At 42.2% G+C, this 21,758-nt stretch overlaps 1 protein-coding gene across 5 annotated transcripts in view; it reads left to right on the forward strand.

Moving 5' to 3' along the window:
• Positions 1-21,758, forward strand: part of DOCK4 (dedicator of cytokinesis 4) — a 939,215-nt gene that overhangs the window by 825,548 nt on the left and 91,909 nt on the right. For 3 of the 5 annotated variants that reach the window (XM_029615608.1, XM_029615609.1, XM_029615610.1), the window contains exons 43-45: positions 17,550-17,633; positions 20,527-20,646; positions 21,445-21,563. In XM_029615608.1, coding sequence (XP_029471468.1) covers positions 17,550-17,633; positions 20,527-20,646; positions 21,445-21,563 — 323 coding nt within the window. The remainder of the gene's footprint in view (positions 1-17,549; positions 17,634-20,526; positions 20,647-21,444; positions 21,564-21,758) is intronic. The other 2 variants (XM_029615612.1, XM_029615613.1) reach the window with 1 other exon arrangement.

Here is a 21,758-nt window from a genome sequence, read left to right on the forward strand (position 1 = left end):
CCATTAGATCACAGTAGGAAAATGATTATTCCATCACAAAGCAAGGCAAAATCATCTAATAGCCCATAAAATTCCACAATAAGGATAAATCATAAAAAGGGTTCCCACACCATAATACATGAAGTAAATATAACTTCATGCCAAAAATATGATTACCGAGCATAAAGTACTAAATTGCAAGTATTACCAAACACTATTGGCATATAATCCTCCCACAGTACTGTAATTCTCAATTGCAAAACTGGATAGAATGTAGATAGATTTTAGTTTTATAAAGGACTCGCAATGACCTGGGTCTAGAAATTCTTTACAGTGATAGTTATATAATGACATACTTATAGAAGAATTTAAGAATAAAAAACGTGTCTAAGGAAGATCACTTGTAAACATAAAGCAATTCTTTTTGCCTGAACTGTATAGCCCTACTAACATCTGGAAACACGTATTTATTTGTAATCTCCCCTCTTTTTAGGGGAGGGGACACCCTAAGAGACCACTGAGACCTAACCCGTTGCAGCATCAGGTACACAGATTCTTTGATGGAGACAGACTTAACCTGTAGGGTGCTAAAGAGGTTCAGTCTTAAAAAAATAAAATAAAGCTGTCCATACCGCGTGTTTGCTATTGACAAAAAAATAAACAAGTCAGCAGTACAGAGGTAGGAAATTCAGTTCCAAGGTTACAAAGTGTAAGAGAGAGTCTATTATCAAAAGGTAATTTCAGCACAGTCCCAAAAGAGATAAGTCCTCAAATCTAGTACTAAGGCAGGACTTTAGAGAGCCCTCCTAGTTCTCCAATAAGCTATCTTCTGTCTATGAAACCAATAGAATCCAGGAAAATCTTCTTCCACACAAAGAATGTTAGCACTCTACCTGGTTGGTGTCCCAGCTTCTCCAAATAAATTATCGTTTTGACTTTGGGATAGAAATCCTTCCTGGATCTAGACCTGAGTTGGATTCCCCAGAACCCATTCCAGCCTCCATCTAGAGAAGAGAGGCAAATCTCCCTTTCTCCTCCTTGGAATCCTAGAGAGTTATAGACCACGGCTGCCTCTCCCTGATCCCTAAAAGACCACATGACTCCTTGGAATCCTAGAGAGTTATAGCCCACAGCTGCCTCCCCCTGATCCCTAAAAGACCACATGACTCCTCAAAAGTCCTCCCAGTGACTGACTGAGTCATCATTTATGGATCTCCTCTCTGACTTACCCTTTAGGGAATGGACACTCTTAAATGACATCATCTCCTTTGGAACCTCCCATTGCTGGAACTTTCCTCACTTTAAAGTATAGTGGGGGTCTAGTCAACCCTACGTACACCCCCACCAGAAAAAGTTTAAAATGGGGAACTTGCAAGTGAGCACATTTTTACATCACATAAACATCACATGACATTATAGAAAAAAAATAGATTAGACATCAACAGCAGGACGATGATATCACTATCCCAGATGTTACACAATAAGGCCTGGATTTATCAAATGCACTAAATATCGCATGCAATAGGAAAATGGGTGTGTTTTATGGTAATAGGCTGTTTATCGCAAAGTGCGCTATCTTAGCACTTCGTATAGGTATTACTACAGACTGCGATAACTTTTTCGCACTTTGTGGTAAGTACCACAATTCCTACCTACAACCACTGGGGGGGGGGGGAGAGAGACTGAGACTAGCTATAAGGCCCTCATAATAGGTAGGTATTTATACCTCTATAGGAGGTCCACCTAGCTACTCAAGGTGACAAGGTGAGGTTTAGGTATTAGTGTAGGGGTTAGGGGCCACTTTGACATGCAGAGTGCGATGTACGAACAGAACAGTGCTCTCTTGTGAAGATTCGATGACCTTCGGAGTGAGGAAACTCACCCAAAAATGAGATTTTTGCAATGTTGTCTCAACCTAGCTTGATGTTACTAGGTGGGCCTCCTATAGAGGTATAAATACCTACCTAGTATGAGGGCCTTATAGCTAGTCTCTCTCTCTCTCTCTCTCTCTCTCCCACCCTCCCTCAGTCTAGCAGCTTAAAATACTGAAAACGCTATTTGCGAAAACATTGCACAGTGCGATAAAGCCATAATGCACAGCTTAAAGCAAACGAAAAAGGTATAATTAAAATCCACGTTAAAGCTGTGCGATATGCCTTCACAAATTGTGAAGCCGGCCCACTTGGCCAGAAATCCAACCCCAAGCTCCTCCCCTTTTCCTAATTTGCATCACATCATGCATTATGGTGTTTTTGCATGCATTAAAGGCGTTTTTGCATGCGTTAAAGGTGCTTTTCGCATGCGAAAATGCCAAATAGCACTTTGATAAATGACCCCCTAAGTTGTACCATCTCAGCACTCTTGTGGCCAGCACTAGAGCAACATCTGGAACAAAATGTATATAAATACTGCCATCTAGTGGTGAAACAAATGTTTGGACATAGAAAATACATGACTTAACACATAATACACATTACTTTCTTTATGTCAAAGAAAGTGGAACAAGTAAAAGAAAGGTCTAAAGGTTTGTAGACCCCCCAGACAAAGAAATGGAGTTCTAGCTGCCAGTCACAATCAATGGATCAAAAAATAGCCTGCGGCAAAACGTGTACCCAAAATTTAATGATGCTGATTCATGTTAACTCTGTATGGAAAGGAGGACACCAATCATTGACACCTCAAAAACCCAGGCAACAATTCCTTGAGTTAGAAATACTCCACCATTTCATACCAGAACAAATAGGAAATCACATTTTAAAAACATATTTTGTACAATCTCCTGGATGGAGAAAATTTGTCATCTTAATCCTCTGTTAAATCTCTGTGTAACCCATAGGCTAGCATCCCTTCACAGGATCCCGAAGACCACACCTCATATAGGGCTTAAGTATGGAATTTTCCTTTCCTGATGTTAAGCCTCTCTGAAAGTCTAAGATTCTCTCTCAGGGGAAAGATTATCTTCTATGCCCTAAGCATTGTTCATATTTAATTCAGTATTAAAGTCTCTTGTATACAGTAGTAATAATCATGCTGGAAACAACTGATGGTTTCCAACTTAACTTTTACTGATTAAAGATGGAAATTTGATAAGATTAAGTTACAGATTCTTTGTATTTACAATTCAATTTTACAGCTTCAAATCTTCTAATAAATCTGTGACTTTAGGCTTCCATTTTATCTTCTAACTGAAGTTCATTAATTTATCTCATGCCTAATCCTTTCCAATTAATAGGGTAGTTTTGGAGCTTCTTCCCAGAATTTGGTGACTAGGATAATTACTTCCAATTTTGATATATTACAGTAAAGTCCCATATCTCATACCTTAAGTCCACTTGTTCAGCTCAAAGTTTTTACTCCTCCTCCTTTCTCCATACTCTTCTCTCTTGGTACCTGGAAGATACCTCCACACACCTTTCTTCAACATCCTGATGATGTAGATGAGATTGTCAATGGTTGGTTACTACAGATCTTCTTCACCATTTACATTTATTAAAATGTGTTAATCACTTAACACTAAAATGCTTAAGTGATATACAATAAAAACTTACAAATTTAAAATAAACAATATAAAAGCATTAAATAGAGTAAAACAAATGCTGTACAGTGGAGTCCCTGACATGTTTTTGCTCTTTTTAAATGGGGTATGCATGAAGGAGCTCTACAATGTTTGGATTTTGCTAATGTTGGTTTTTACTATGGTCCTAGAAAAACATTTATACATGGGAAAATGTAGGGTTACATATAAGCCTGCTTAAATAAGAAAGTTTTTTAACAACTCTCTGAATGTCTTCAGGTCTAATAAAAAGTTCCACAGAACTGCAGCCGCAACAGAAAAAGTACATTCTCTATTTACATAGACATGAGCAGATTGTACTGATGGAATATTGAGAAAACCTCTCTGTAGATCTTAATTGTCTAGATGGTTGATATAATTTAAGGAGAATATTGGATCATGATCAAGAATGTTTATTAATCAGTTTAAATGTAATCATCCCAATTTTATATTTGATTTGCTAGTGTAAGGGGAACAGTGAAGGTTGATCAAAGTGGGAGTAATATGTTAATGGAATTTAATTCCAATGATAAGGCGTGCTGTTGAGTTAAGCAGAAGTTGCAGGGGCTGTAAAGTGGCATCTTGGAGGTCTAAATAGAGACTCTTGCAATAGTTAATTAAGGGGGAAATAGATGCCTGCAAAACAGTGTGTAAATCTGGTTCGAGATGCATTTTCTTGAGGCTCAAAAGAACACACAGTTTAAAAAAGACAAGTCTAATGACCATTTTGATGTGTAAACAGAATGACAAATTGCTATCTAGCATAACCCCTAAACTTTTCACACTTTTTGAATGGGAAGTACATGATTATCAAAGCTAGCCGATGAATTAAAAAAAAGCAGAATGAGGACTATGGACTGAGAGAAGTTCAGTTTTTGCTATATTAAGGGAAAAACTGCTTCTGCATCTCCCCAGGAATGAACCCAGATTTGTTCCTCCACAGGACTAACAGTAGTCCATTGGTTCTTTCTGAGAGAGAGATACCACTCCTCTTAGCTAGAACACACTGAGTCCTTGGACCCAAGGGCAATCAGGCATGTTGAAAAAAAAAATCCTTTAAAAGGGTAACCAAAAATAGAGAGAGAGGAACAGTGGAAGAATTTCCTTCTCTACAAAACAAAAAGGTTCCCAAAAGACATCTTAAATTTAGGCAAAGGCACCTTTCTACTTTTTCATAACCAGATCTCATTCTTAGAAGTCCAAGGGTCCTTTCCTAAAAATCCATACTAAACAGGAACCAGCATAAGGACATGCTGGCCCTTACCTGGGATAAAGAGAGTCCACACCCTAGTATGGTAGCACTGGGTTTTATACTTTTAAGACTCCACCATTTCAGTGTCACACATAGTAAGGTTTAAGGTTTATTGTTATTTATATACCGTTGTCTCAGCATAGCCTTCACAGCGGTTTACATTGCAATAAATATACAGTAAAGAAATTACAATCAATTATAAAGATAAAACAAAACTTAAAAGAAAGGAATAACTAAACCTATTAGCTGTTAAAATATAAAATATATACATAAATATTAAACCAATAAAATACTAAAAACATAACTATACGTTTCCAGCATCGGTTAAAGGTTTAAAACGAAGCCACCTGTGGTTGTTGGATTTAAGCGCTTGTCTGTTTCTCATTTTCTGTATAGGCCATTTTAAAGAGTTAAATACTACTCCTATTCCTCTAGGACAATGGGAATTTCTCTTAGTAGGAACCCATAGTGTTCTCTATATGTGCATTTGAGAAATTACCATAGTAACATCCCTGTATGATCTGTGGATGGGAGAAAACACACTACTCAATGTATTTATCTTGGGTCTCTGTGTTAGAGATCCACACTTCTAATCAACATAAAATCTCCAGTTTAGAGAAATTAGAAATCTCACTTAGAAAAGGCTGAAACAACTGCTTCCTCTTAGTCCTGAACAATAAACCTGAAAGGAAAAATTAAAATTAATAGGAGATGGTATCTTCCAGTCTGGGACCACCACTTCCTAAATATACAAAATATATTCAGATATTCAGATAAGTATCACAAGTGGAAGGCAGAAAAAGGCAAGAAAGAAAAATTCTAGAACATTTTTGTATTACATAATTTTTGGGGGAGACATTTTTTCTTCAAACCCAAAAGTAAAGCACACTAGAAGTTTTCAGAGCTACAGTCCTTGAACTACAAAGGAAATCTTCTGATCTTCTAATTTTTTTCATTTGGTTAGGACAGTCATCTTCTGGAGCTAAATTCATCTGTTGAAGCTAGAGTCCATAAAAAAAAAAAAACTACTAACACTCTCCCTGAGAAACCTGCATCTTTATTTCTAAAAAAAAAAAAAAATTAAATCATAGCCTCTGACTCAAATGCAAAAGTAACTAAAAGAGTTAAAGGAGAAACCTCATCTTCCACTGAGAACTCTTAACACTTGAGTCAAGTTCAAAACATCAACATTAATTTATACCTCCCCACGAGCTCTGCTTTCCCTCCATGCACGTAATTGCTGGAAAATAAAATAGTTTTAACAATTGGTGTAAAAGCTTCTTCAGGAATCTTATGAATCTTCATTAATTATTACTTCTATATTGTTAAAGGAGAAACACCAGACGTAAGAGGAATAATTTTCAAATTATTTTTTTTGTGTAACATTAACCCTCATGGGAAGAATTGCTTTCTGTCTTTGTTCACTCATTTCTGTTGTCACAAAGCTGGACTACAAAACCCCAAGTTGAACCTTCAAGCTCTCCAGGGAAGACACCATCATTGTTTCTTCTACCGCAAGCCCTGCTTTCAGTGCACTCCATCATTCAGCTCAGTCAGAGATGAACTCACAGTGGGGGCTGTTCGCTGATTGTGCAATCACAGTCTCTTGATCTTCCTGCACTAAAATATTCTTCTTCCTGCAGAGGATGCTTGCCTCTAGTTCTTGAGATTCCATCACTTATTCCAAAGCATTACGCATTGGCCAAGGAGGGACTTACAGTTCTGGAGATAAAGTTGTTTCAAAGTCTGGGAAAGAGGAACCAGCAGAGCCCATGATGATCCCTTTCCCCAAAGGGTAGCTCAATGCTGACAGCTGTGCCAGCACCAGAAAAAACTTCAACAGCATCCATTGCTCCCAATGATGGTTAGAGGGCCATGGGGAAAGGCAACTGCAGCTTTTTTTTTTTTTTTTTATAACTCATGTCCCTCAAAACTATTCTCTGGATGATACTCATGCCTAGTTGGCAAGGATTGTGAATACCTCACTTAAAAGAGGGTCAGTTGCCTGCTCTTTAAAATGTTCTGGTGTATCCCTGATTTAAAAAAAAAATCTTTAGCTGTCTCTCTGTGTTCGAACTGTCACCCTATTACTAATAATTAGGGACCTTCATTTTTTTGTTTTATTGTTGTTTATTTTTCCCAGGAATTTATCTGGGTTTATTATGATAAGAACAAAAACAGGAGAAAATCAGTTGAAAAAATAACTCATTTTTCTGGGTAAATATTGGAATTTGTTTTGGTGGACAAGCCAGGACAATAAAACAATATTAAGCAGATTTTCCCACCCACCCACTCAGTAGCCTTCCCATTTCTACCCCGATCTCCTGTCTCTTCCCATCCCCTCACTGCAGCAGCATTTATCCTTACCTGTGGTGGCTCCAGGCTTCTCTTCTCTCCTTCAGCAGCGTGCTTACTGACGCTCCTGTGCTCTGGGGCACTGCACTTCTGCTTTTGTGCAGGGCCAGGGTGTCTGCCGGGAAGTGCTTCTGTGGACAGGGCCTGCTTCAAATGCCTTTGCTGCATCAGACAGCAGGCACTGTGGCTGCTTGGGGTTGAGAAGGTGGAACTTGAAACACGGCATGGGGCAGCACTGGAGGGTGAGCACTTTCATTGGTTGGGAGCGGGACTAGAAACACAGCATGCACTTTGGCCTACACTGGCTTCATGCAGTGCTGGAAGCCTTGAAATGCTGCATCTGCAGCTCTGGAGCAGCATTTTAATCATCCTGGGGTAGATATCCAAAACTGACCATGTAAGTAATTTAGCCGCTTAGAACTTCTCTGGCTAAGTTACAATATATATTCAGCGTCACAGCAAACCCACTGATTATATGCATTTCTATACGCACTTAGCCAGATAAGTCTATACGGCCAAGTTTAGACTTGCTGTATGGGGCATCTAAACTTACACGTATATTTATGTGGCTAACTCTGAATATCAATAGTTAAACAAATAAGTTATATGGCTAACTCACTCCACCCCTGATCTGCCCAGTGCACGCCTACATTTTGTGCATGTAACTTTTAGCTATATAAGAGACTTATACAATTAAGCGGCAGCCGTTGAATGTAGGCACATATTCAGTGGCCACTACTTAGCCGCATAAGACCCGCTTATCTGACTAAATAGCGCTGAATGTGCTTTGAATATTGGGCCCCCTAAAATTACGGTGAATATCAGTTTAAACAGATTGTCATCTTTGAAAAAAATCCAGGAATTTATGGGTGGAAATCGGTTTAAACTGAAAATGAAGGACCCTACTAATAATCCATTCCTGGTAAAGCTTATTAAGAAGACAGCACTGGTTCAAACTGCCCCTTTTTTGGGAGGAGTTGGCTAGTCTGGACGTCTACCAAGCAGATTTCCATGCAGGGCATAGTATGAAGACAGTGATGGCTGCAGTATTTGTATTCATTTTCAGCTTTTATTTTTCCAAGGAATGTATCAATGTTTGTTATAACAAAAATGTGAGAAAATCTGTGGAAAAAAATTATTGTCTTGGATTCTTGTGCTCAGAAATGATGATACAGGCATTAGTAAAGACTCAATAGGCTACAGGTAATCCAGAATATGGCAACAACAACCATTTTGGTCTGCCCTCATAAGACAAGTGCATTGCCTTTGCTCTACAGTTTGCACTGGCTCCCTTTAGTTGATTAGGCTAGATTTAAACTCCTTACCGTGGTGGTTTATAAGATGAGAAGTAATGGGCCAGACTATATTTTACATAGGCTGAACTGTTACATATCTGAAAGGGAGCTTAGATCTAGCCTGGGAGCTAATCTATGCATATATAGGACCACATACTACAAAAAGCTAATTTTTGAGCAATGGCATCCTCTGTGCTGGACCTAGCTCTGCGGAACAGAAATCTATCAGATATCCAGTTGGAAACAAATTATCTAACCTTCAGGAAGAAAGGTAAATCTGGGCTATTCCTTGAGAAGTTGGAATCAGGTTGGGGGGGGGGGGGGGGAGGGGTAGCTGGTAGTCCTGGATGTGTGCCATGGCAGATTGGGACTTATCATGCAGTATGTATAAGTGGACATCAGTCCTCATAGGATAAATGGGAAAGGCTATGGAGGAGCTGGCCACCTTGTCTGCAGAAGTGGGCGGTTGATGAAGTTGAGGGTTTTGATATAATGAGAGGTGAGTGTTTGGTGGCTTGGAGGGTAGTGTCTGGAGTCTGTGAGGATAGCTGATGTTGGTTAATATCTGGGGAAAGATGGGGGCAGTAGTGGTTGGACTGATATTTGCTGTTTAGGGCTCTTGTTTATTTATTGTTGGTTATTTATCAACTATTTCTGTTGTCCATACTTGCTGATTTTACTGTATATTTAGTTTGCTGTATATGCATTTTTATTTTATATTCCTGTGGGAGGATTCTACTGGGGAAGCAATCTACACATGTTTTAAATAAATATGTTTTAATTAGTCAAGTTAGCTGGCTAAGGATGCTAACACTAGCTAGCTAACTTTCCTCCCCTAACCTAACCTCACTCCCAGGCTGCACGGTTTCAGAATTCATAAATGTAATCATTCAGCCACAGGAAATTTTCAAAGGGACCAATTTAGATGTCTATCTCTCAAACAGGTCGATACAGTAACGTTGAGTTAAAGATTCCCGGTCTGTAACATGCTGGGAGCGCACAATACAGACGAGTAAGGCCATCCAGCGATACAGTCTCCAGTTTCACGCGTCCTTAGCGCTTCCTAAACCCTTTCCGCACCCAGCATGTAAATGAACGAAAAAGCTGTATAATGAAGGAATTAGCTATTCCCCTGCGATACTGTAACGGGCGCTGATATTATCTCCTCCGTAACCCGCTGTTCTGCCGCGGCCTTAACCTGCTAGTTTACCGCCTCCCCCTAGTAGGAGTTAGTGTAGTGTAGTGTAAAAACATTACTTACCCGCCCTGGTCCCGTCCGGTCTCCTGCAGCCCCGTCCGGTCCCCTCCTCCCGAAGCAAAAAAAAAACAAACGAAAAAGTAGCAAGGCTCGGGCCTGCTATGGTAAGTGTAAAAAGTGTAAAAAACAAAAAACCTGTGTGTTATATAAAAAAATAAAACAATTTTAAATACCTGTCGGAGGGCCGTGGGTCCAGGCGGCCGGTGGGCGGCGGGCAGCCATCAGCGGCATCCGGTAGTCCCTTCTCCCTTCCTCCCTCCCTCCCCTGCCTGGATGAGCGCCAAAATCGCACGGGCGGGTCGGCAGCGGGGGGGGGGGGGGGGGGGGGGCGGCAGCGGGGGGGGCGGCAGCAGGATCCGGGAGCGGCGGGTAGGCAGCAGTGGGGTCCGGGGGGGCAGCAGCAGCGGGGTCCGGGGAGGCAGCGGCAGCAGGATCCAGGGGCGGCAGCGAGATCCGGGGAGCGAGTAGTGGCAGCGTGTTCGATCGGGCAGGCAGGTAGGTGGCAAAATAAAGATGGCCGCCTGCACGGGAAAATCGTGCAATTGGCCGCTGAAGACGTGATGTCACGACGTTTGGCGTCACGGGGTGTGACGTCACGTCTTCAGCGGCCAATTGCACGATTTTCCCGTGCAGGCGGCCATCTTTATTTTGCCACCTACCTGCCTGCCCGATCGAACACGCTGCCGCTACTCGCTCCCCGGATCTCGCTGCCACCCCTGGATCCCGCTGCCGCTGCCCCCCCGGACCCCGCTGCCGCTGCCCCCCCAGACCCCGCTGCTGCCTACCCGCCGCTCCCGGATCCTGCTGCCGCCCCCCCGCTGCCGACCCCGCCCGTGCGATTTTGGCGCTCATCCAGGCAGGGGAGGGAGGGAGGAAGGGAGAAGGGACTACCGGATGCCGCTGATGGCTGCCCGCCGCCCACCAGCCGCCTGGACCCACGGCCCTCCGACAGGTATTTAAAATTGTTTTATTTTTTTATATAACACACAGGTTTTTTGTTTTTTACACTTTTTACACTTTTTTACACTTCCTGGTGCCTGTCATTTCAAATGTCATTTGAAATGACAGGTACCAGCGCACCCAGGTTACTGTATAGGCGCTGTTACAGCGCCTATACAGTAAAATGGGTTGCGCGGGCATAACTCTTCCCTAACGCTTCACAGCCGTGGCATGCATTTGCATGCGATTAGAAGAGAGAATCAGGCGTTAGGAGAACTGTGCGTGCGGGGAGGAAGGGTGCGCCTGACACTGCCGCACTGTTTTTACCGCGGCCTTACTGTATCGAGCCGAAAGTTAGGAAGCTAACCCTTTTGAAAACTGACCCCCATTGTGGGAAGAGATAGAGTGTGTATATTAAAAATGAGGCTATCCATTAGGGCAGGGGTCCCCAAACTACAGCCCGCAGGCCAAATCTAGCCAGCTAAGCTCATTTTACCATCCTGCCAGTTTTGGTTTTGTTTTTGGTGTGGCAGAAGTTTTTTTTTTTAATGCAGGGCAGAGTCAGAAAAGCTTGCAAGGTTGTGCTGATCCCACCAGTGTGAGAAGAGATGGTGGGACTAGCCACTGCTGATGAAAACCAGGCCCTGCCAGTGAGAGAAGAGATGGTGAGACTGAGTGGCACTGACAAAAGCCCCAGCAGTACAAGAAGAGGTGGCAGAACTGGGTGGCACTAATGAAACCACTGGTGGGGAGGCCAGAATCCGCTAGCACAAGAAGAGTTGGTGGTATCAGCCGCCACTGATGAAAGTCACTGACTTTGTGTGGGAGTAAGTGTTACGAGCGCGCGCGGGCGCGGTAGTCTCGGGCGGGTGGTGAGCCCTTGGGCCACGGCAGGACCCCAGGAGGAGCCCAAGGCCACACCGTGGGAGGTGAGCTGAGCAGGCATGGTGAGCCAGGCAGGCAGGAACGGAAACAGGGAGTACGGCCCTCAGCCGGACCTGCATGCCCATGGTAGCCAACACGGGGAAGTTGACTAGTGAACGGTCCTCCGACTGTTCCCGGCCCTTTCGGACCTGCCGCAGGGAACGGCAATGGGCAGCAGGCCGGACAGAGGCGAGGGCAGACAGAGTCCTTAGCAGAAGACATCAGACGGGGCAGAAGCAAGACGGAGACATCAGGTCAAGGGCTGAAGCGAGACACAGGAAAGGCCCAGGCGAGCAGGAACTCCGATGCTGGGATACTCACATCCGAAGCCCCCTCGGCTGGCAGAAGCTCAAGAGCCAGTGGGACGAATCCCTCCTGTTGGCCACTCCAGGGCCCAACAGGACAGAAGGCTCAGGAACCAGGTCAAGGCAGAGACAGGTAGACATCCGGACAAGGGCTGAAGCAGACACTGAAGACAAGGCTGGACGGGAACATTGCACTGTCCATCAGGGCGCCCTACTCAGCCCGCCCGTGGGACTGAGTCGCGGACCACCCTGTCCCAGACGCGCCCTACACAGCCTAGGAAGGCTGGTCGCGGACCACGCTGAGAAGGAGGGCGCGGGGAAGACCCAGGCGAACAGGAACTCCGATGCTGGGATACTCACATCCGAAGCCCTTTCGGCTGGCAGGAACAGGAGCAGACAACAGGCACACGTCAAGGCAGACATCAGGAAACACGTCTAGGCAGACATCAGGAAACACGTCTAGGCAGACATCAGGAAACATGGAGGACCTGGACCGGCAAGGTTACAGACAACTGTAATGCACAGATCCCAGGCCGAAGACAAGCAGGAGTCGGAGTCACGGACCGGAGTCAAGGCAGGCTGAAGACAAGCAGGAGACGGAGTCACAGACCGGAGTCAAGGCAGGCTGAAGACAAGCAGGAGTCAGAGTCACGGACCGGAGTCAAGGCAGGCTGAAGACAAGCAGGAGTCGGAGTCACGGACCGGAGTCAAGGCAGGCTGAAGACAAGCAGGAGTCGGAGTCACGGACCGGAGTCAAGGCAGGCTGAAGATAAGCAGGAGTCATAGTCACGGACCGGAGTCAAGGCAGGCTGAAGACAAGCAGGAGTCGGAGTCACGGACCGGAGTCAAGGCAGGCTGAAGACAAGCAGGAGTCATAGTCACGGACCGGAGTCAAGGCAGGCTGAAGACAAGCAGGAGTCGGAGTCACGGACCGGAGTCAAGGCATGCTGCCGACAAGCAGGAGTCGTAGTCACGGAGGACCTGGATCAGGAGAGGCCACAGGCAACTGTGTAACCCAATCCGAAGGCAAAGACACAGTGAACAGAAAGTCCTTAAATACTGGAGGTAGAAGGCAACTCCCTGGGAGGAGCTTGCCAGGACCGCCCACCGCTGGTCCTATAATTAGGGTAGAGAGCTGCGGGCCAGCCCCTAGGGAAGGGCGTCGCCCAACAGGAAGTCCAAACACTGAGGCTGCAAGCCACAGGCACAGCTAGGCCTCTCGGGCCCTGGAACAAGTCCCGGATGGAACACAGGCGAGGCCCTGGCTTCAAGGCGGCCTCTGGAAGAAGGTAAGAGACCTCCTGCAGCGCAGCAGCAGGGGGGATCGCAACAGTAAGAGAGAACCCATTTGTGTGTGGGGGAGAGAGAGAACCCGTGTATGGGGGGGGGGGGGATTAAGAGGATCCTTCTGTGAGTATGGGGGATGAAGTGTGAGATAGAGCCCATTTGTTGTTGTATGGGGGAGTGTGAGAGAACCTCTGTGTGTGGGTGTGTGTGTGTGTGTGTGTGTGTGTGTGTGTGTGTGGATATGCTGAATTTTTTATTAAATGGAAAGATGTGTGATAGTTGAGAAGGAAAAGTGATGCTAGCCTTTTTAAAAATGTCTTCTGCATGGAGACTTTGGTTAACAGTTGAAAACAGAGTAATGCTGCTAATGTTGCTTTGAGGTTTTATATGACTGAGTAATAGATGCAACTTTCATATTTTTCTCTGAGCATGAAAGTGTTTCCAACCTGCCAAAATTGCTGCCATAGAAAGTAATGAGATGCACGACTGCAGCATCAGTCCAGACCTATGCCAGCCAGGAGCAGGAGTGAATATATTCATACCTGAGGGCTGCTGGAGGTGAATGAAAGATGCATATGTATTTGGATGAACGGGTGTCTGTGAGCATCCATGCTGGCTCATTTTTCATGTCATGAGAAATATGTTTTTTTTATTTTGTCTTGCTTTGCCAAATATCTCTGTTTCTAACAGTTACTAGTGAGGATTTTTCTATCATTTGTCCTTCAAAGGCTAAAAGAATTTAGGTAAAATTGAAAACCATTAAGCTGTTTCCAATGTATTTCATGCAACTGTTTGGCATATTGATATGCCCCCAGAGTGCACAGACCCATTCAGACTTAGTATTTTAAAATATTTTCTTCAATCCATTCTCTTTTCTACCTCTCCATTTCCATCTTCCCACTTCCTTCCTCCTAGTCTTCTTTGTTTCTCATTTTTCTCCCTTCCCCAATTAACAGTTCATTCACCTAGGTATGAGTGTAAAATAAAATAAAACTTTGATTTCATAACATGAAAATATTTTGAATAGACATTTCCCTTAAATACATAATTAGTATAAAATAAACACATATATGCTACTAATTATAAAACATCACAAATTTGTTGATGTGTTACTGTGTCTATTAGTGATAGCTGTTTGATACTTGCCACAACCTATTGGACTATAAATTCCAGTAGACCAGTATAATAAAAATTAACCTTGTGATCTCAAAAAGAAATATTAAGGTCAACTTTTGAAAACTTATGGAGACATTAATCAGTGAAAAACACCTCTTATTGTAAAATGAATTTAGAAGGTATGCTTTTATTCAGAAACTATTGTACTTATGCATGTATACTTTACATGTACACTGGTGGAAAATCTATAGTCATATGAAGAAAGAAATTTTCAGTTGTTCCATGGAGTGTTGCTCAACAGTTACTGGCCACTACTTATATATATTTTTCCTACTGTTTTTCAAAAGGTTTTTTTCCCATGTTCTAAAAGTGAGACAGACAAAGAAATGCTAAGAGAAATTAGGGAAGCTAAACTTTTTAAAATATATCCGAAGCAGAAACCCCATGAGGGAGTCAGTTGGGACTGTTAGATGATCGAGGGGTTAAAGGGGCACTTAGAGAAGATAAGGCCATCACGGAAAGATTAAACGATTTCTTTGCTTCAGTGTTTACTGAAGAGGAAGTTGGGGAGATACCCATTCCGGAGAAGGTTTTCATGGGTAATGATTCAGATGGACTGAACCAAATCATGGTGAACCTAGAAGATGTGGTAGGCCTGATTGACAAACTGAAGAGTAGTAAATCACCTGGACCAGATGGTATACACCCCAGGGTTCTAAAGGAACTCAAAAATGAAATTTCAGATCTATTAGTAAAAATGTGTAACCTATCATTAAAATCATCCATTGTACCTGAAGACTGGAGGGTGGCTAATGTAACCGCAATATTTGAAAAGGGCTCCAGGGGTGATCCGGGAGAATATAGACCAGTGAGCCTCCAGTTTTAGCGCCAGGAAAAATAGAGGAAACTGTTATAAAGAATACAATCACAAAACATTTAGATAGACATGGTTTAATGGGGCAAAGCTAGCATGGATTTATTTTTTTTATTTATATTTATTTATTTAAAAACTTTTCTATACCGTCATTAAGTGATATACCATCACAACGGTTTACAAATAGGCACAAAAATTAATTTGAAATAGATTTTACTTTAAACAGTGGGTGCCAAAGTTGTTCAGATACATGATTCAAAATATTATAAGCTATATGTAGTGTGTATTGAAGTTCCCTTAATAGGCTATCCATATATGCGATATACTGTAATTCTTTAACTTAACACTTAAGTGTGATAAAAATAAAGGTAAGGAATGCATATATGTTATCTGGTGACTTTTGCCTGTATGTATAAGTCCTTTTCTAGTTTCTAGTTAGTAGTGGTTTTAGCCTTTTAAGGACCATTAGTTTCGCGTACCCCTCTCTGACTTTCAATGATATGTGTTGTTTGAGGTTGATTTCACTGTCAATTATTACTCCTAGGTTTCGAGTTTTTTCGGTTAGTTCCACTATCTGATCGTTTCTAATTTTGATGGGATTCTGGATTAATTCAGTTTTTTTTCGTTCAAGGTGTAGGAATTCTGTTTTTTCAATATTAATTACTAGTTCCATTTGGCACAGCAGTTGTTTAATTATATCTAGGTACAACATTGCTAGGTTCAATGTTTTTTCAATTGTTTTGTCTACTGGTAAAATTAGCTGGATGTCGTCCGCGTATATGTAATGTATGATACCTAGACCTGCCAAGAGGTGGCATAGGGGCAGCATGTAAATATTTATCCAAGGAAAGTCTTGTCTCACAAATCTCCTACATTTTTTTTGAAGAGGTGAATAAACGTGGACAAACATGAACCGGTAGGTGTGGTGTATTTGGATTTTCAGAAGGTGTTCGACAAAGTCCCTCATAAGAGGCTTCTAAGAAAACTAAAAAGTCATAGGATAGAAGGCAATGTCCTTTTGTGGATTGCAGACTGAAACAGAGAGTAGGATTAAATAGTCTGTTTTCACAGTGGAAAATGGTAAAACATGGAGCGCCTCAGGGATCTATACTTGGACCGGTGCTTTTCATATATTTGTAAATGATCTGGAAATGGGTACAACGAGTGAGGTGATTAGATTTGCGGATAACACAAAATTATGCAGAGTAATTAAATCTCAAGCGGGTTGTGCTAAATTGCAGGAGGACCTTGTGAAACTGGAAGATTGGGCTTCCAAATGGCAGATTAAATTTAATGTGAACAAATGCAAGGTGATGCATATAGGGAAAAATAACTCTTGCTGTAGTTATACAATGTTAGGTTCTATCTTAGGAGTTACCACATAGGAAAGAGATCTAGGTATCATAGTGGATAATACATTGAGATTGTCAGTTCAGTGTGCTGTGGCGATCATAAAAGCAAACAGAATGTTAGGAATTATTGGGAAGAGAATGACAAAAAGCAGTGGATGTCATAATGTCTCTGTATCGCTCCATGATGAGACCGCACCTTGAATACTGTATGCAATTCTGGTCGCCACATCTCAAAAAAAGACATAGTTGCACTGGAGAAAGTGCAGAGATGGATGACCAAAATAAGGGGCGTGGAATGGCTCCCCTATGAGGAAAGGCTGTTCAGTTTGGAGAAGAGACGACTGAGTGGGGATATGATAGAGTTCTACCAAATCATGAAAGGGCTTGAACAGGTTATGTAAATTGGTTATTTACACTCTCAGATAACAGAAGGACTAGGGAGCACTCCATGAAGTTAGCAAGTAGTTCATTTAAAACAAATTGAAGAAAATTATTTTTCACTCAGCCATAGTTAAGCTCTGGAATTCATTGCCAGAGGATGTGATTATGGCAGTTAGTATAACTGGGTTTAAAAAGGTTTGGATAAGTTCCTAGAGGAAAAATCTATAAACCGCTATTAAATAATAAGCAAGAGTAGCTTGAGATTTATTTAATATTTGGGTACTTTCCAGGTTCTTGTGACTTGGATTGGCACAGTTGGAAATAGGATGCTGGGCTTGATGGACCTATGGTTTGACCCAGTTTGGCATATCTTATGTTCTTATGGGTGAATCCAATTTGAAATAAAATTTTCCCTGCAAGGGTCAATTTTGTTGTAATACAGAATTTAGTTGAAAAAAATCTAAAGCGTACAGTCAGAAGGTTAACATGCATGTTTGGAGGGGACGGTTTGTAATTTGATGAAGTCATTTTATGTATTTATTTATAAAATTTATGAATTGCTTTTACAGGTTTTATGATAAAATCTTCCAAAGCGAAGTATGTTTTTGCAATGGAAAAATGTGTGTGGTCCTTATAACAAATCTATTCTGACCAATCAATGTGGTTCTATTTTGTTTAGGCGTTCTTTGTAAAGGACTATGTCCTCAATCACCCTGAAGATGGAGATAAGATCACCCGCTTGAGAGATCTGATGCTTGAGCAGGTAACATAGAGAATACACATAGTGTCTAAAAACATTTATTTTACTTTTCCTTTTTATCGTTTTCCAACAGATTTCTTTACAAACATAAACATTCATCAACATTCATCATGTTCTCCAGTGGTCTCCAGTTTTAGCATCCAGTACTTGTAACTAAAGTTTCCAGTACTTCTAACTAAAAATTATGATGTGTTATGTGTATTATGCCAGAATTATTCAAATTTTCTTTCATTTTTACCATTCACTTTTGTGAAAGGAAATGTATGTGCTAGAAAGGAAAAGACATATTCTCTTTTTTCATTTTTTTTTTTTAAATGCTGGATTTTGGCAGGATATCTTTTTTGCGCTAAATGGAAGCACAATAACCAGTACCGCACAGTGGAATGTTCCTTCTGTAAAGACAACAAAACATAGTATTTAGGATATAGAGAAATCATTATGATATTCCAATAAATATAATGTTATTAAAGTATGTGGTCTCTTCCTGAAAGCATAGTTGGAGATGAGAAAGAAATACTCTTTATAGGGGAGAGTTTCTGCTAGCTGATGTAGATATTTTTGTTCCCCTCAATACCCAGTTCTGTAGAATGTTAATCTTTGGAAACAGAGCGTTATCAGTAACTTTCAAACAAAACCCACATGAACTTTAATCAAGAACAATGTAAGAAGCCTTAAAACAAAAATGTAAGAAACTTCAGTCTGCTTTATTACAATCTGTTTCATAGAATTTGTGAAACACTGTAAGATGAATTTTCAAAGGGGTTCTGGGTGTTGAAGTGTAACGCACCCTCTGACCTGTCTTGTTTATTTCTATGAAAACTAATAAAATGTTATACCATAAAATAGCATAAATGCATGCAAGTAGCCTTTAAAATATAGGCTATTTTATAAATGTTGAGAATAAGCTCATATTTTCGGTTCCTCGTGTGGCTTTTATGGGGAGAGGGCGTTCCATGGCGGGATTAAGACATTAAAGTAGTTGCTACCCTGCTAATTGATTCATGCTGCTGTCTGTAGTTTTTGGGTGGGAAGACTGGATGAACTGATGGGAGTTCAGGGCTTCCCAAACCTTTAGCCAATGTGACCCCATTTTAGCTCTTGAAACTTCATATGGCCCAGAGGATGACCAAACCAAATTAGCAGGGTGTAGTCTCCCTCCAAAAATCACTCCAGTCTCACCCTCCCCATACTCCTGCTGATCCCCTCTCACATCCACCCACTCTCTAGTTAATTCTTTCTCTCAACCTCCAGTGCTTCCAATGGACACCCCCCCCCCCTTACATCTCCCCAGCACATCCCTTCTTTCACCCCTTCAGCTCTTTGTGAATCTCCACTGCTGATCTCACCCTTAAGCCCTTCTTATAACCCCAACTGATCCTCTGTCATCCCCCTCCTCCTTCTCATCCCATATCCCTCTTTACTCCTTACTATCATCTCCTATCCCCTTTCACTTCCCAGCCCTCTTCTCCTCTAACCCTTCTTTCATATGCCCCCAGCTGATCCCCTCTCACCCCAACGCCTCTCCCCCAGTCAATTTTTGTACCATCCCTCCTCTCACCATCCTCAGGCATTCCCTCCCCACCTGATCCAAATCTCCAACTCCCTCATGCATCTGATCCCTTCCTTTAAACAGCCCCTCCTCCATAAATCTCCCCAGGCTAAAGTGGATGACAATTGATGGGAAGACAAGGTAGGCTGGTAACAAGAGCAACATTTTTCTCTTGGGTTCGGTGAGGAGAGAGGAGCAGTGGCAATCTACCAGTTCATGTACACTGAGCCTTCCCCACCCCTCATCACTGGTCCCAAGTCTAACAGTGATCTACAGCTGGCAGCAATATTAGCACTGAAAGTCAGCGCAGAGCCTCCGAGCCACTGTGAGTTCACAGGCCCTGCAACAGCACTCCTTACACAGTTTTATCACAGAAACTGTTATGAGGGCAGGACCCCTGCAAGGCCTGTGAGGTGTGTTGGCTCACAGGCCCCATGCTGACTTCCACACTAATGCTGCTACTGGTAGCTGAAGAGTGCTGATGTTTGAGGCACTTGTGACCTCAACTAAAGGTTTTGTGACACCCCCCCCCCCCCCCCCATTTGGGGTCCTGACCCACAGTTTGGGAAGCCCTGTGCTGGAGGGTCTAGTTGAACTGGAGAAGCATTGGGTTAACTAGTGAAGGTATCAGCAAAATGGTGATTCCAAGTGCATGCACAAGTATATTCAAAACAGTATACGCACATACTTTATAAAATTCTTGCTTCTGCATGTAATTCTGGGCGTTTATTCGCACAGTGTCACAATTATTTCATGCGCAAAGGGCCAGGTCCATTAAGGCTTTTCCTCCATTTTGTGTCTATGGGAAAAACCCTTAGTGAATCAGGTACAAAATATGCATGTGTATTTATAAAATGGGTGGAGACAGTGTACATTTTCTCATGTCGGAAATGTATGTGCTTACTGAAACATACATGTGCACTTTCAGAGCAGAAATACATGTGTGCTCCCACTGCACGGTTTATAAAATACTAGCCTTAATCTCCATGTGCCCGCTTATGTAAGCAAATAGTATACCACAAATAGGAGTGAAAGTTAGCTTCCCTAACGCATTTAGTGCCCATAACAACTTGTAGCTGTATTGCAAGGAATAATTTATCACCGTCCCTGAGGTGGAATGTCTGGATAACAGTTTTTGGTGTCTCTTCCATATGACAGCTTTCAGAAGAGTGAGAGAACAATGCACAATTATTATAACCCAATAACATTGAGCAAAGTGAGGCACAGGGAGGTGTATAAAAGCCCAGCCTGTCTTTCCCCATAATGTAGGGTATAGAGATGTATGATGAAAAGAACTAAACAAGCTGAGAATGTTGTTCCCTCTTCCCTTCCCTTTATTTTATAAAGGCACAGATACTAGAGTTTGGCCTAGCAGTGCACGAGAAGGTTGTGCCTCAGGACATGAGACCTTTGCACAAGAAGCTGGTGGATCAATTCTTTGTAATGAAATCGAGCTTGGGAATACAGGTATGTAAGCAGACAATGTGGTTGTCCAGGAAGCAGTGACTTGGTTGCTGAGAATGCTATGTGGTGGTCAAGGTTAAATCACTAAGCAACAAACAGTGACATCTTTTGGTGGTTTTGCTGCATTACATTTTATCTACACAAGATTTTCCCCTTACTTTCTAAAGTACGTAATTCAATGCGCACAGTATGGTGTCTGAGAGTCAGTTTGTATTTATTTTGCTCCCCCCTCCAAAAAAAAACCCAAAACAACTTAGGCCCAAAATATCTGTGTTCTATGTGTATCAATATTCTAAAGGCATTTATAGGTTTTGTAGTTCTGTATTTAAAATTTCTCCTGGAAATCTGAAAATGTCTTAATGTTCTGGTGCCAGCAAGTTGGTGATGGCTGGGTACTGTTGAGCAAGGCAACAGAGTCTTAGGAGATTAGATGTTAAGACAACAGCCTCAGTAGTTTTTTGCAGCTATTTGGATCATTGCAGGGCTTGGTGATGGGACATGAGGAGTCTGGGTGTTTGATTAAATGTGGGGGTCTTGCATGGTCATCTAACCAGAATGGTAGGAAAACAATGAAGAAGCAAACAAAATCTGAGATAAAGAGTGATATAACGTACAAGTGATCAAGCTTCTACGGCTGGCAGCTGGGATATATCTTCACAGTGTGGACAGGAAAACTAGGCAGACTGGATGATCCAATTGGTCTTTATCTGCTGCCTTCTACTGTGCTACCTGGGATTAGTTAAATTATTTGTATGGTGTGTTTCCTAATTTAAAAAAGAAATGTTTTTATCAAATCGTCAGGATCTCTCCAACTGCGTTCCAGCTAGTCCTGGTCTTTTTCCCAATGGAAGCCCCCGTGTATGTAGAAATTCAGTATCTGCTTCCATGAGTCCAGATGGCAGGGTGATACCCAGACGGAGGTAAGACATGGTAACTCTGTTATCATGTGACATTTTCATAAACTAAAGTAAAATCACACTTTCATGGCATACTGAATAAGTTATGAGATGTTCAGTTGAAATAAACCCCCAACTGTAGAGCATATTCACTTTACACAAGACGTGTGAACTTGTCTCCAAACTGCACTTTATTGGACTATGGTAATGAATGATTAT

This window comes from Rhinatrema bivittatum, chromosome 9 (assembly GCF_901001135.1).
Source record: "Rhinatrema bivittatum chromosome 9, aRhiBiv1.1, whole genome shotgun sequence".
Classification (NCBI taxonomy): domain Eukaryota; kingdom Metazoa; phylum Chordata; class Amphibia; order Gymnophiona; family Rhinatrematidae; genus Rhinatrema; species Rhinatrema bivittatum.